The sequence below is a fragment of the Pseudophryne corroboree genome, chromosome 8, assembly GCF_028390025.1.
Source record: "Pseudophryne corroboree isolate aPseCor3 chromosome 8, aPseCor3.hap2, whole genome shotgun sequence".
NCBI lineage: Eukaryota > Metazoa > Chordata > Amphibia > Anura > Myobatrachidae > Pseudophryne > Pseudophryne corroboree.
In genome coordinates this window covers 185270872-185287759 of record NC_086451.1, presented here as the reverse complement: position 1 = coordinate 185287759, position 16888 = coordinate 185270872, and the positions used below count along the sequence as shown (strand labels likewise).

Sequence of the window (16888 nt, the reverse complement as noted above, 5' to 3'; positions counted from 1 at the left end):
TAGTGTCGATCATAGGCGGACTGGTGTCACACCGAAGGCCGCAGACCACAGCCTCCTCCTCTGCACCGCCACCTCAGCACCGCCAGCCTCCTCTGCACAGCCACTGCTCATTAGGTAGTCTTGCCCTGCTTCCTTTCTCTCTCCCTACTGTATGTCCTTGCTGTCCCTCTCTCTGTCACTCTCAGTGTGTCCCACTGTCCCTCTCCCTGTCCCTATGTCCCTCTTTCACACTCCCTCTCCCTATGTCCCTCTGTCACTCTCTCTGTCTCTATGTCCCTGCTGTCACTCTCCCTGTCCCAATGTCCCTGCTGTCACTCTCCCTGTTCCAATGTCCCTTTTGTCACTCTCCCTGTTCCTATGTCCCTGCTGTCACTCCCTGTCCCTATGTCCCTGCTGTCACATTCCCTGTCCCTATGTCCCTGCTGTCACTTTCCCTGTCCCTATGTCCCTGCTGTCACTTTCCCTGTCCCTATGTCCCTGCTGTCACTCTCCCTGTCTCTGAATTTTGGGTAATTTAGTGTGGCATAATATGAATTTCGGCTCATTCCATGTGAATTGTGGCTCATACTGTGTGGCATAATGTGAATTTTGTCTCATTCCGTGTGGCATAATGTGAATTCTGTCTCATTCTGTGTGAATTGTGGCTCATACCGTGTGGTGTAATGTGAATTTCGGCTCATACCGTGTGGTATAATGTGAATTTCGTCTCATACCTTGTGGCATATGTGATTTTCGGCTCATACTGTGTCGTGACATGTGAATTTTGGCTCATTCCATGTGATATAATGTGAAAGGGGCACCAGTACTATATAGTATAAGGGCTCCTACTATTGTGGTGCATAATGTGCATAAGGGGTATATGGTGTGGTAAACTGCACGCCCCCTTCTGAGTGGCCACACTTCCTTTTCTGGAACACGCGCATAATTACAGCCATCACTTCTCCATACCCCCACTTAAAAATTTCCACTTCGACCACTGTATATATATATATATATATATATATACACACACACACACAAACATACAGAGGTAGCCACGGTTATCTTGGCTAGTTTGCTGCGCCTAGGCACAACATGGTTTATTAACATAAACCCTTCATCTATTGTTCTCAGCTGCAATACAACACAGAGAGAACAATACAGAAGGGGATTAAGTCATTACAGTAGGGGATTAAGTCCGACTGCCCTGGCTCAGTTAATCATATTAAAGGTCAAGATAAACATGGACCCATCTGTACATACATATACACAGAATTTCAGAGGGTAGAAATACAATTTTAATACTTATGATTTATGGCCATCCGTGTGGCCAACTAGGCAGCTGGTCTCCATGAAGTCAGAATGATGGACTTATTTTTATGTGGAGCTGTAGCTCCATATGCCCCATTGTTAATCTGGCCCTGCCTTTGCCAGTTCCCCTAGCGAGTGCCATCCTGGCCATGGGGTAGATATACCCCTGATATCCACATATTTTTTTGAGGAAAGCATTCAATAAGATATATTCCCCTGTCATCTTTGACAAATTGTATGTTGGTTCTGCAAGCATACTCCTAAAATGAAAAGACGTCTGGGTACTTATTATTTCTCTTTTTCAAATTCCTACCATATGATATATGAACAGCCTCAATATATAACTAATAAGCACTATAGTAATTTTGTATTTATACCATGTTATTATTGGCATGGCTTAATAGTTGGTCACTATGCTTAGATCATAGCCCATGCTATAGAACTCCTCTGCTGTGACTCAGCTTCAACCTCCAGCTTATGTGTGTCTAGAACTCTCTTGAACAATTTAGTTGCCACTATCAGATAATAGTTGAAGTTGTGTCTAGATTGTACATTGTTCTATTACTACTTTATATAGTTTATAATTTTGAGTTAAATTGATCATACCTCCCAACTTTAAAGGGGCAGGAAGCGGGACCCCTGCACGCGACCCGAGAAGGGTGTGTGGCTTGCCATCGAAGGGCGTGGCCTCGGCCGAGTGGGCGTAGCCGAGCGCCACGGACCCGTTTTCGGCATTTTGGGGGCGCTCCCCGAGCAGCTGGGCATCCCCCCGCCCCCCTTCCAGCATTGAATAGATGCCGTGCGCATGGCATATATTCAGTGATCACCGGCAAAGCCTCCCCCAACTGCCCTCCCACTCGCGGGACACTACGACCCGTAGGAGGGACAGCGGGACAGGGTCCGAATAGCGGGGCTGTCCCGCTGAAATTGGGACAGTTGGGAGGTATGAATTGATGTCTGGGTGGTACATTGGGGCCCTTACTAACTTTTGCCTTGGGGCCTACAATATATCTAGCTATGCCCCTGGACCTGCCCATTGTAATTTGGCATAAAATGAACTGGAGAGCATTAAAATGTTACATAACATGAACTGGAGCACTGTAATGAAGTGCAGTATGAAGTGCAATACGAAGTGGAGGCACTATAGTGTAGCATAATAGGAAGTGGGTTCACTGTACTATGGCATAATATAAACGGGGGGAACTGTAATGTGACATAATATGAACTGGGCACTCTGTATGGCATAATGTGAATTGGGGGTACTGTGTTACGTAATATAAATTGGCAGCCCCACAGTGTGACATAATATGAACTGAAAGCACTGCTAATGTTCATAAAATAAATGAATACGCTACTATGGTAGATACATTAACTAAGTCACTACTATGGATTCGAAAATGTATTACTGTAGTGCACTATTATGGGGCATAAAATTAACAACTGCTGTGGAGAGGTGTTTCTCTAGAAGCATTGGGATAGGGAACTCCTCACAATTTTACTTTGAACCCCCACAATGTTCTGGCTATGCCCCTGACCACATGTTAGCTTGTAACAGCATGACCATGTCAAATCTGCTGTGCATGTTGTATAATTCACATTTCACCTATCTAAGCATATTTATTAAGATCTGCAATACCATTGCGGTTTTTAAATGATAATAACGTTTCAATTCGCAGTGCGATAATTACAATTATCACATGAATGTATTAACCACTTGTCTGGCATGGTCGCATCAGATGCGACTATGCCTGCAAGTGCTCTATCTGACCTGGTCGCACAGGATGCGACCAGTCAAATAGAGAGTGTTAGCAGCGGCAGGGAAGATAAACTTCCCTCCGCTGCTGCTGTCAGAAGGACCGGAAGGTCCCACTGCCTCACTGCACTCTCCCCCACTGATTGCCATGCTGACGATCACTGCTGATCGGTCAGCACGGCAGGATCCCCCCCTCCAGCGACTCCAGACAATGGCAGCCGCTGGGGAGTGTAAATAAACCCGCCCAAGCCACCCCCAGACCCCCCTGTATACCTGCAGGCTGTCCCGGCTTTCAAAATGAAAGCCGCGATGGTCGCGATGTCCCCGATGTTCCCGATCGATGTTTCGATGTTTGAAAAATATTTAAAAAAAATGTTCCCCCTTTTTTAACTAAAATCATTTGGGATAGGGTTAAAGTCATGTTCTTCACCTAATTCACTCATAAAAAAAACCCCGACAATTTCGGAGCAGTTTTCGGCAAAATAAATCGTCAGTTAAGTGGTTAAAGGGACAGGGCTTGCGTTAATGCCCTGTCCTGGCGAATCCCATTCCCTGCAATAACATGAAGTCTATTCGCGTTTGCTTCATGTAACTGCGCATGTGCCGCTTCACTGATTGCGGCAGATCAAAGGGAGCCACGGCATACACTGTGATGGGCGGCCCCACGCTGACTGACACTGCATGCTCGTCTGAAACGGCAGCTGCTGCACAGTACACTCGGACTCTCTCAGAGGGAGTGGGAGCTAGTACTTCTAAATAATTTCCATCAATAGATTAAATAAATACTGGTATACAAACCTAGTAATTAAAGGTATTTATTTTAAAATTAAAAAAAATTATTACCATGTCAGTAATACTGATAGCACGTCTGTGTGACTGTCTCTGTGCACGGAGGATTCCATTTCCTCTTCCTGCTGCTGCTGCCGGCTGCTTTCTTTCAGTGTAAACAGAAAGGAGGGAGGGTGTGAGCGGGCACCGTGCTGGGGGAACAAGGGAGGTCCCTTACCTCTGTTTCCCCAGGGCGGGCTGCGGTATGCGGCGGCGTGGCAAGCTACTGGGACGGAGGGGCTTGCATCCGCTGGGATTCAAGCCCCTCCAATCACGTCGTGCCCATTTGAGTTTGGCGCCGGGCGCGAGCCATTCGGGGCTTGCGCCCGGTCAGCCAATAGAAACAGGCCACGACGAGCCAATCAGGGCTCATAGCGTCATAGCTCCGCCCCCTCCCAGCATCATATATCAGACGCTGCAGAGCAGGAGAGGTCAGTCGGGCGCCGGAGCCGAAGCGGTGAAGAGCTCCAGAAGAGAAGAAGCCAGCGGCGGAGGAAGAACCGGCGGCAGGAAGAAGAGGAGGCGGCAGCCGAGGACACAGAAGAAGCGGAGCCCGGGATCCAGCGGCGGAGGACCGGCGGAGAGTGCTGCAGTGTGTGGGTAGCAAAAGAGCTAACGAAGCTCCCCGCTGCAGCCTCTCCCTCCGATCCGGGTAGGTGGCCTTGGGCCATAACTACCATCTTATAACTCCCCCTCCCTAGACCACCGTGTGTTCAGCTATTAGGCCTGTGGGCATAGACAGGCAATAGGCCTGAGCTACAGATAGGAGAACGGGCCATCATTTTTAAGTAACCTGGGCATTAGGCCAAGGTTACTTCCCCACACCCCCCATAGTTAGGCAGGCATTAGGCCTAGCCACAATACAGGCTTAAAGCCTGCGGGGATATTAGTTAGACAAGCCACAGTTAAAGTTGGTAATCTTGGCACTAGGCCAAGATTACGGCACCGCTAGGCAGGCAATAGGCCTGAGGTGCGAATACCGACATTAGGCCACAGGGAAGCTAGGAGCTGGGATTTGGATTGAGGTCTTTGCTCTAGGCCAGGACCACCATTAATAAAGTAGAGGCTCTAGGTCCACAGGGATTTCACCCCCACAAGTGGGAGACGTTCACAGTACAGACTCCCTCTCTATCTGGGTACCCGCAGTGGGTGGGCTGTACAGTAGCTCGCTCAGGGACAGTTTTAAGTGGGTTGTGAAGGGCCGGCTGGCTCTCATATTCTGTACGTAGTTTTGTGTCGGGAAGGCTGTGGAGGGACAGTCCTGCCTCACACGGCCTACCCCGTGACTCTGGAGTGAGCTGCGGCTCTCATAGGGAGTGGAATTGCACAGGAATTCATCCACCGGCGCGAAGCAGTTGAGTTTTCCACCAGTCCGGACTAAAGAGGTAACCCGCACTTTGTTTTATTGTCACTTTGTTGCCTTGTTTGTGCTTGTACTGCTTGCTGGAATTAGGTGTAGTAGCTAGCCAAGTTGTATTGTTTAGAGTTTGTAGTAAATAGGCCCAGTTTCGTTGTTAGCCTATTTATTAGTTTGTAGGGAGGCTGCTGTCATTCTCTTTCCAGGAGCAGAGACCCGCATCAGACAAGCTGACAAGAGTGCCGGTGTGAGTATACTCCTCTGTGTGTGTGTCTTGATACGTGTTGAGCGCCGGTTCGTGAGACCCCGCTAGGCCTAGTGGGGCTCGCTCTCACCTGGTGCGCAAGTGCCAAATAGGTGACGCTTGGGTGGTTGAGGACTTAGGGCCAGTGATGACATTCACCTAACCGGTGAAAGTCGTGGCCACCCCCGTGTGTCCTCTTCCCCGGGAAGAGTTGACACACAGTGATTAGTGTTTCTCTTCCCCTAGCCGTCGGGCCCTCCAGGCTGACTCCCCATCTTAAGATTCGAAAGGAAGGATTTTCCCCAGAAGAGAACGTGCGGTTGGGAACTGAGGAAAACAACTTGTGGTAAGGAGCATGGTACACCTGCACGGCAGCAGGCACTACACTGCATCGCCACCCTTACAAGGGGGAGGAGGGGGGAAGCTGGAAAGCTCTCTCCCTCCCGAAAAAACTGCCTTACAGCAACTGCAGATAGGGCTGAGCTTGGATAACGCGGGCTAGAGCTGGCGTTATTAACACTAGGCTGACCTACGGTATTTTTTTTTACAATTGAAGGTTAGTAAATCTGAGTAGATAACATTTACCATTACAGTTATGGGAAATGCGATCTGCTTACTTAAAAAAATTGATAATTAGGGTTTGGAGGAGAATTTAGAGAATTCTCCTACAATTACCCTTTGGTACATTTAGGTGAAACTAAAATAATGTGAAAAGGGTGTGAAAACACCTTTTTCACATTATTTTAGTAAAAATAATTTTGATAAATAGGCCCCTTATACTGGTATAATAAAAGAGCAGGTACAATAATAAGGTGGCGGGTAACAGAAACATTGTAACACATTTTGCCAGTAACCTGTAGCTTTCTCAATCAATCTCTTTGTACAATAATGCCATTTATTATTCCCACATTCCAAAAAATGGTTAACTGACTTCTGACTAAAATATAACATAGTGTGTAAGATCAAATGGCTGATGTGAATCACAAATATCTGCACAGAGCTATAGTTAGTGAGACAATATAAACAATATTATTAATAATTAAAGCACCAGTTGTTAAGTCACCAGTTTTCATTAATTCATTAATATCCCCAATTATTTATACACAAAGTGAATCAGGAAAAGAATAAGTAAAACCATTAATAATTTAACAACTGCAAACATCACAAGAGTTCCCCTGCTTATCATTTTACTCACCATATCTGGGTCATTCCATGCTCCCGGACCAGCTACAGGAACCAATTCATCTTGCAAGGCAGAGGTAAAATCTATCACAGACTTCACACTTACCCAAGAGTCTTCAATATCATTAAAGTTCCTCCATGTGTTGCAGTATTGTGCAACTTCTGAATAGTTGACCTACAGTACATATGATAAATGATGCAAGATTAAAAAAAATAATGAAAATAGGAATTTTATTACAAACTTTCTTGAAAACTGGTAAACCATGCCCTGCTATTTTTTTTTTTTACTGCATTTGACCATTGCAGGAACATACTTTAATGGAAAACAAAACAAAAAAAACTATATTGTGATAAAACTGCAGTGCAATTTTGTTTGAGGGCAGGTATATACAGCGGCATCTCGTCGCTCAGGATCCCGACATCTAACTGGTAAGTAAACTATCCCTAATCCCTAAAGCTTCCTCACCACAGCCTAAATTTAACCCTCTCCCTTGCAGCCTAATCCTAACCCACCCCAGTGGTGCCTAACCCTAACCCCACTCCCCGCAGCCTAACCCTAACTGGGATGCCTAATCCTCGCAGCATTACCCTAACCCTCCCCCGGCAGCGTTATTTTAGCCCCCCACAGCAAAACCCTAACCCTAGCAAACAGCTGCCCAACCTTAAACCCCCCCCCCCCTCCAGGGCCGGATTAACAATGGGGCTGATGGAGCTGCAGCTCCAGGCCCACCGTCCAAAACAGGCCCACCGTCTCTGTGCCGCAGTAGACAGGAAATAAAATGTCCTTCTACTGCAGAGTCCTAGGTGGGCCCAGCCCCTTTACCCCTCAACACCCGAGAACCCCTTCCGTCGGCCCGGCGCTGGTAGATTACGGCACCGCTGACAGAGACAGTAAAAAGGCTTTCCCAGCCTCACCTGCGCCGCATTTACCATGTGTCTTGGGGCCCCCTAGCAGCCTAATACTAACCCCCCACCATGGATTACCAGTGAGGAGTCCCGGCAGACATTCTTTTGGGAACCCGACATTCGGGATCCCAGCGTGGGCATTTCAATCTATGTCGGGGTGCCGTTGTCGGTATACCGAGTAGTGTTGGGATTCTGGCTACTGTATTCTGTCAAAGTCAGAAAAATATCACGCTGCACGTTGCCATATATTCACCTCATGCGCGTGCCTGCTGCACGTGCACATTCTCTCCTGTGCGTGCGGATACTCGCAGCCGCGTGATGGCACCTCGGCCATGCGCTCGAGCGCGTGGTATGTGCATTTACGGTAGAGTTTGTGTGCGTCTAGCGGGCGACTCAATCGTTAGATAATAAATCCATATAGCATGTTTTATAGATAATGTTCCCCTTAATAATGACTGTAAGTTTGTTTAATGTAAATGGTCGCTGGACAGAGGAATTCCTCTTTGTATGGTACGAAGGGTCAGACAGGGTTTGAACAGCTGTGTCTGGTACCTAACTAAAGAACATTTTAATAGCAACAATCCGGTGTTGGTTAGGTAAAGATTAATCGCTCCTGCGTATAGTTATGGCCATTAGTAGATTCTGGACATTTCATATATTTGCGATTCATTACCCATGCGGCGGGAATCTTCAGATTCCCTCCCACTTGAGCAGTTTGATATAGTCACAGCCCACCTGTTCAAACTAACCTATGACCTTTTGTTATGATGCGAGGAGACATTCCTGTGTCCAATGAACAATGAGATTATAGGTCCCTTTGTAGTATACTGTACTCAGTGTATATAAGATCAGCCAGCCTGAGCAGCTCTCTCTCACTCCACAAACGGTTTTCATATTGACTAACTCGGAGCTGGTACCAGGCTGCGCAGCGATCATTCCCAGTGTGTGTAAGTAATTCTCTGTAATCATATCGCTCTTTGTTTGTATTGGCCACATTCTCTCTCTCTCTGTTTAGTATAAGATTGTAACGTTATTGTATATTTCTGTCTAGATAATCTGTTAGAATTATATGTTAGTCTGTAGTGTATGACTTGTAACTGTTTACCTTTTTCGATATAACTTAAAAGATTGTTAGTAAAGGTGTTGGATCCTTAGCACGGTATCGTGTGTTCATTACATTGCAGTGGGTAATAGGAGCGTCTCGATCGCTCAAACAGCTTTAGTGTTAACAAGGTTAAGCAGCGTTATATCGCTACAGTGTTTCAGTACAAGGTTTACAGTATAAGAGTATCCTTTCTGTGTGTTACATTCAAGGTTTACTGATTGTCATCTTGTGAGCGTCTGCGCCGCTCGTGATCTCCTCGTGGTCTCGAGCATCCGCTACGCTGGTAGCGTAGCATTACGGTAGTCGCTCGCCTATAGCGTGCTCGACACCGCGCATTAAGCTGTGAGCGAGCGTGCCACATGTGCGTCTCGATCACGGCCTAGCGTATGCTACGCTAAGTGCGTACCCTTACGGTACCCCATACGCCAATTGCGTACTGTGTCTCTTACCCATTATTGTGAAGGTTATAAGGTAATCTAAATCAGCATTATCAATTCCCACTGCTGGTATTCTGAATGCCGGGATCCTGACTGGATGTCCAAGGCTTCTGTTATATGAGTTTAAAATCACCAGGAAAAGATCTGTTTTTGTAAAACAGACTTAATTAGAGTTTGGACATTTAGGAAAGGCAGGTTAAAGGGTCCTGGAAGTATAGGTGTAGAGAGAGGGTGGACCTCCATCCATTAGGCGTGGCCCAGGTATTGAAGGCCTGTAGCCTCAGAGAAGGTTATCAGAGCTAACACTTGCATGGGTGTGAAAAAATTCTGTTAGCGTAGATAGGTACCTTGCCTGGGGAGCAAGCTGCTGGCTTGCAGAGAGAGAGACATAGGGGGTCATTCCGAGTTGTTCGCTCGCAAGCTGCTTTTAGCAGCTTTGCACACGCTAAGCCGCCGCCTACTGGGAGAGAATCTTAGCTTCTTAAAATTGCGAACGAAAGATTCGCAATATTGCGATAAGACATCTCTGTGCAGTTTCTGAGTAGCTCGAGACTTACTCGGCATCTGCGATCAGTTCAGTGCTTGTCGTTCCTGGTTTGACGTCACAAACACACCCAGCGTTCGCCCAGACACTCCTCATTTCTCCAGCCACTCCCGCGTTTTTCCCAGAAACGGTAGCGTTTTTTCACACACACCCATAAAACGGCCAGTTTCCGCCCAGAAACACCCACTTCCTGTCAATTACATTACGATCACCAGAACGAAGAAAAAAACGCGAGTAAAATTCCTAACTGCATAGCAAATTTACTTGACGCAGTCGCAGTGCGGACATTGCGCATGCGCACTAAGCGGAAAATCGCTGCGATGCGAAGAAATTTACAGAGCGAACAACTCGGAATGACCCCCATAATTACAACCTGAAGTGAGTGTGGTGTTGAACTGCTGCTTTGGTGAGCTGAACACTAGGTCCCTCTCACACATAAAGAGGAAAATTTGGTGTTTAGTTAGTGCCCAGATGGTCTATGATTTATATTTATGGTTTGTTTTACTTTTGCTGCAAATAATAATAGCTGAGGCTATTTGCACCAAACACCTTGGTACTGGTGTGTCCCTAATTGGGCTGCTGTAAGAAAGTGCATCTGTCTACCCCAGGAGATGGCATCCTTACCCTGATCCACTCAAATGTGGTGGAGAATGCTTACATACACTAAATTGCAGCCATAGAAAAAAAAAACACTTAAAATTTAAAGTGACAGACACCCAATTGTTTTTTTATTGAAATGACTGAGGTCCTGTGATCTTCATGGTGGTGTCATCATCTGATGATTAGGAAAGCAAGATTCTTCTTTACTCCTACAGCAACATATAACATGGAGGACATTTTTAAGGCCTTGCTGCAGGCTACGTCAGCACAGCAGGAGTCACCAGAACGCAACTATTGACCTTTGAGGCAACCCAGAAGCAACAGCAGGAATCCAACAAGATTCAACAATTGGACATTGAGGCATACTTGCCTACTTTTGGGCTGCTCTCTCCGGGAGAGAGCAGCCAGGTCAGCTCAGCAGGGGGGCAGGCAGTGAGGTGACGTGCAGAGGGGGCGGACCAGAGGCGGAATGGGGGCGTTGTGGAGCTGGAACAGGGCGGGGCTTCGGGATCACGTCATGTAAGCCACGCCCCCGCTGTTTAATGCCGCTATTTCCGACATTATACAGCAGGGGGCGTGGCTATGATGACGCGATTCAACAAGAATCACGTCATCGCCTGCCCGGACCGCCCACTTTACTCACTAAGTGGGTGGTCGGGCAGGGGATGACCCCTGAAATCGGGAGAGTTGCCTGCTCTTCCGGGGGGGCCGGGAGGGTTACCCGGTTTTCGGGAGCCTCCCGGCCATTCCGGGAGGGTAGGCAAGTATGCATTGAGGAGACCTGTACACAGCAGAAATATATGCTGAGGTATGAAACAATCACATGTAATCGCCGTAGAAGGCAAACGAGACGAGGCTCTGTTAAATTCTGGTAGTCTGGTGACTCTTATAAAATATGAGTTGGTAAACCTCTAAAATGGAAGTAAACTCTTGAGATAACCTGCATACATGGGGATACTCAGTATTATTGTACTGCAGTAGTGAACATACAGATGTATCTCCATACATGTTACCTTAATATGCCATGCACCGCAAGATGCCTGACAGAAGTGCTCTGCTAACGCCGGGCATTTTTTTTGCTGAAAATGCATCTTATTTGCATCACTATGCAAATAGGACGCACAAGCAGCTTATGCTGATTAAAGTGATATGCGGCTTGCCTATATTTTGTGTACGACTGTGGCTGCATCTGCATACAAAGGGGCAGATGTATTAACCTGGAAAAGGCATAAGGAAGTGATAAACCAATGATATGTGCAAGGTGATAATGCACCAGCCAATTAGTTCCAATATGTAAATTAACAGTTAGAATCTGATTGGCTGCTGCCTTTATCACCTTGCACATGTCACTGGTTTATTGCTTCCTTATGCCTTCTCCAGGTTAATACATCTGCCCCAAAATGCTAAATTACAGTGATTTCCAGGAAATGGACTACAGCCGTAGTCATATATAGAATATATGCATGCTGCATATAATTTTAATCAGCATAAGCTGCTTCTGCAACTATATTATTTGAATAGTGTTGCGGCTAAGATGCATTTTAACGGAAAAGTGCTACTATGAAGGCGCTCAGTGCTACAGAGTCTCGCTGTGACTAGAAGGGCTGTTTAACATGACTGCAGCAAGGATGTAGGAGATTTGTGGGAGATCCTGCAGCAAGTATGTAGGAGATCTGTAGAAATCCCATGTAGGCCACTGTAGTCACTGTTGGCTTAGGTTATGATTTAATGTATGATCAGTAGCGGATCTTGCTACGGGCACACGTGATTTTTGCCCGGGGCACCACCTTACGGAGGGCGCCGTCGCCGTGGCAAGATCCGCTACTGGTGGTGCCCCCCACCCCCGGTGCCGGTACTGTTGTGCGGTGCATGATGAAGTCATTGCGCACCGCACTGCATTGTGGGAGCGGCACTTAGACACTAAGTGTCTATGCGGTTCTATGGGAGAGACGTCATGACGTCTCTCCCATAGATCAGAGGAGCGGCGCCAGCGGCCAGAGACGGAGGGCAGCAGCAGTCGGGCATCAAAAGTGAGGATGGTAAGAATTCATTTTTTTTTTTTTTTTTAAAGCGGCACAAACGGGGGCAATACTACTGGGGCCACAAACGAGGGGAATACTACTGTGGCCACAAACGAGGGGAATACTACCGTGGCCACAAACGGGGGCAATACTACTGGGGCCACAAACGATGGGAATACTACTGTGGCCACAAACGGGGCAATACAATTGGGGCCACAAACGGGGGCAATACTACTGGGAGCACATTGACCACACCCCTTTGTGAAGCCACGCCCTATTTTCACTCGGGGAGCCGCAAGGGCTAGAACCGGCCCTGTGTATGATGCAATATTGGGGACTGATTTTTCCCACTTCTGGAAGCTGTGAAAAAGCCAGTTTATTACGGTAGCAAATAACCCAGACCCAGTTCAATATGTTACTGGTACAGTGGCAGTGGGATTATCTCCCAAATTTGCTGTGTTCCCTTTTACAAGACTGTTTGAAAACAGAAGTGGGGAGTAAATCAATGTACTTCCTACTGAAGTTGATTGTATGCCTAACCTTGTAAGGCGTAATGAGATCTTTGCCTCAAAGCAGTTAAAAGACCCAACTCTGGTGAGGGCTAGAGAGGAAGAATGGAAACGTAATTGTTGGAAAGCTAGTGGAGCTGGATAGTAGGCTGGCCTACCCCCACATGGCATTACATCAAGATTTACTGGATTATGGGCCTTATTCAACATGACTCACATCTGAGATGCAATCGTATTGCCCCGTTTTATAGCCTAATGTGCAAGCCTAGGGTCCGATCTGCGCGGGCAGGGAGATGCGAAAACCTCTGTCTGATTGACAGGAAGAGGTATTTGCAGGGTGGAGACGCGGCGTTGTGGTGGCAGTGGGTCAAAAACAGGAGCAGATCTGGGCCATTTTCATGGCAGCTGTGTGACGTTACATGCGGCCGCTGCAATGGGGAAAATGGCGGTGGCCCAACTGTCCTCACAGCCAGGCTACGAATGCAGGGCGCTGCCCTTATCCAGTGATGTGATCGCATCGCTGGTGGCCATTAGCATGCTGGGAGGCCTTACCCTGTGCTGGGCAACCCCCAGCATGCGAGTAATAGCAATTGCACTTTTGCTAGATTAGTAAAACTGCAACTGTAGCTTAATAGGGTCCCAAGTGTCCAAAAGAGGTGCAGATATTTTGGAACAATACATATTCCATAAGGTGTATAGGAGAACTGTGTTAGACTTGGCTTATAGTCACATACTGTAACTGTAGGACATCTAAGCAAAGAGAAAATGTTGAAAACATTTTACAGTAGTTATTCTGGCCAGGGATACACAAAGATATAAAGGCCTCCTGCCTTGAGTGTCAGTACCATGCTCCCAGGTCACACTATAAAAGTCTGTTCATCCTATTGCCCATTATTGAGTCCTATTTGAAAGAATCGCTATGGATTTAGTAAGACTTCTGTTGAAGTCGGCCTGGGGGTCATCAATACATATTAGTAATAATAGATTATGCAACCAGATACCCAGAAGCGATACCATTGCGCAATATATCAATGGCATCCCTGACAAATACCTCTCTTCACTCCAATCTATCCTCAACACTGCAGCCCGGCTCATCTTCCTTCGTCCACCTCCCCTCTCCTACTAGACCTTCACTGGCTTCCCTTCCCTTTCAGAATCCAATTCAAACTTCTCACACTCACAAAGCCCTCACCTGCCTCTCCCATTTACATCTCTGACCTTATCTCCCTTTACACCCCCACCCATCCTCTTTGCTCTGCTAATGCATGCCGCCTCTCCTGCCGTCGATTACTTCCTCCCACTCCTACCTTCAAGATTTCTTATGTGCTGCTCCCTTTCTCTGGAATTTCCTATCTCAGACTCTCCACCTCTCTACAAAACTTCAAACGGGCTCTCAAGATCCACTTCTTCGCCAAACCCAGCCTAATCTCATCCGACCCCACTGTTCCACACTCACTGTCTACCCAATCTGTGCCACCCCTGTCTGTCTACCCCTCCACTTTAGAATGTAAGCTCTCACGAGCAGGACCCATAACCCTCATGTGCTTATCCTTCTCTTACTTAAACCATTCTCGATGCCACCTAATTACGCGTTTTTCTGCCAATCTGAAACTTATGTCAGTGTTATTTACCCTGAACTTGTCCTATATTGTCTTCAACTGTAAGTCACTATTGTCCCGTTTTTCATTTATGTACTCTGTAATTGGGAGCTGCGGATCCCTTGTGGCGCAATATAAATAATAAAGGATAATAATAATAAGACGATTGCTAGAACTTTTACATGTCTTTAGCAGAGTAGGAATACCCAAGTAAATCTTAATGGATCATGATAGAAATGTGCCACCTGTTTAAGGTTACTCAGCGAAAGACATCTGTGTATCAATCTTAAACTAATGGGTTGGTGGAGAGATTTACTAAAACCCCTAAAAATGTGCTAAAAAATGTGGTAGGCCCGGCAATACTCGCACAGCAAGGTCTGCAAAGCAGGGAGGCGCTGGGCAAGAGAGGCGCTCTCCCTGCTCTGCTACCTTACTGATGTTTAGTGCGGAGTTGCGCCTGTCACACTGTCAGTCAGCAGCAGAGCAGGCAGCATGAACGGAAACCTCCATCTGCTGCTGTGCTGAATGCTGACACATCCTGATTCCTGTCTATGTCAGAGCCCTCCCCCCTTCTCTCTCCTCCTTGCTCGTCCTGCTGCACCTGTCAAGCAGGAAGACAGGCAGCAGAGTCGCCCCTCCCTCCCCTGTGACTTGGTGGTGGAGTCAGAGCACAGCCTCCAATACACAGGATGTCATGTGAGCACTGGGTGACTGGAGGAGCCTTCAGAGTCAGGCATGAGAAGAGGAGCAGCCAGCCCCACGGACGGAGGAGCAGAGACTCAAGTAAATATACTGCTGCAGATAAATGTATGCTGGGGGGAGTGTCATATCAATATGTACTGTGCTGTGCTGGGGGGTGTCATCAGTGTGTGCTGTGCTGGGGGGTGTCATCAGTGTGTGCTGTGCTGGGGGTGTCATCAATGTGTGCTGTGCTGTGCTGCGGGGTGTCATCAGTGTGTGATGTGCTCTGCTGGGGGGTGTCATCAGTGTGTGCTGTGCTGGGGGGTGTCATCAGTGTGTGCTGTGCTCTGCTGGGGGGGGGGGTGTCACCTGTGTGTGCTGTGCTGGGGGGTGGGTGACCAGTGTGTGCTGTGCTGGGGGGTGTCATCAGTGTGTGCTGTGCTGGGGGGTGTCATCAGTGTGTGCTGTGCTGTGCTGGGGGGTGTCATCAGTATGTGCCGTGCTGGGGGTGTCATCAATGTGTGCTGTGCTGTGGGGTGTCATCAGTGTGTGTTGTGCTCTGCTGGGGGGTTTCATCAGTGTGTGCTGTGCTGGGGGGTGTCATCAGTGTGTGCTGTGCTCTGCTGGGGGGGGTCACCTGTGTGTGCTGTGCTGGGGGGTGGGTGACCAGTGTGTGCTGTGCTGGGGGGTGTCATCAGTGTGTGCTGTGCGGGGGGTGTCATCAGTGTGTGCTGTGCTGGGGGTGTCATCAGTGTGTGCTGTGGGTGTCATCAATGTGTGCTGTGCTGGGGGGTGTCATCAGTGTGTGCTGTGCTCTGCTGGGGGGGGGGTGTCACCTGTGTGTGCTGTGCTGGGGGGTGGGTGACCAGTGTGTGCTGTGCTGGGGGGTGTCATCAGTGTGTGCTGTGCTGGGGGATGGGTGTCATCAGTGTGTGCTGTGCTGGGGGATGGGTGTCATCAATGTGTGCTGTGCTGGGGGATGGGTGTCATCAGTGTGTGCTGTGCTGGGGGATGGGTGTCATCAATGTGTGCTGTGCTGGGGGATGGGTGTCATCAATGTGTGCTGTGCTGGGGGGTGGGTGTCATCAATGTGTGCTGTGCTGGGGGATGGGTGTCATCAATGTGTGCTGTGCTGGGGGGTGGGTGTCATCAATGTGTGCTGTGCTGGGGGCAGAGGCGGAACTAGCGCCAGTGCAGGCAGTGCCTTGCACTGGGGCCCGCCTCTGTCAAGGGGCCCAAAGCCAGAGCGGCATGTAATGGGTCAAACTGACTCATTACATGCCGCCTGGCTGCCGCTATGTGCCGCCGCCGAGGAGAGGATGCGCACCGGCTACGGGGGGGGGGGGGGGAGAGGGGGGGTGGAGGAGGGAGCCGCAGCAGCGCTATGTCATTGGTAGAAGCGCTGCTGCTGCTGGCCCTCGCCTTTACCATAGGCTGCCCTCCGCTGCTGTGAGTGCTGGGATGCGCAATATGTGATGGGGGATGTAATTAATGTGTTCTGGGGCGGAGGGGTGTAATGAATGTGTGCTGGGGAGGGGAAGGTCATTAATGTGTGTTGGGGAGAGGGGTGGGCTCATAGTAATGTGTGCTGGGGAAAGTGGCATGTGTAAAAGGGTGCTCACTGGCTCAGTGTGTAAAACCCATTTTATTACGGCCCGCAGCACCCGGTGGGGAAGCCAGCAGGGGAATAAGGCCTGACCTGTAGCCCCTCCCCCAGCCCCAGGGCGCCATTTGGGTAAATGTTCCCGCCTGAAGCTGCATGTATATCTCCCTCACTCCCTGCCAGCTGCCATTACACAAAGCTGCACTGTTCCTGGGACTGCTGGGGCAAAT

General features: G+C 48.4%; 1 protein-coding gene across 2 annotated transcripts in view; it reads right to left on the bottom strand.

Annotated features, from left to right (window-relative positions):
* GLA (galactosidase alpha) overlaps positions 1-16888 on the bottom strand; it is a 649316-nt gene that overhangs the window by 130065 nt on the left and 502363 nt on the right. The window contains exon 5 of one of the 2 annotated variants that reach the window (XM_063937004.1): positions 6668-6829. In XM_063937004.1, coding sequence (XP_063793074.1) covers positions 6668-6829 — 162 coding nt within the window. The remainder of the gene's footprint in view (positions 1-6667; positions 6830-16888) is intronic. The other variant, XM_063937005.1, reaches the window with a different exon arrangement.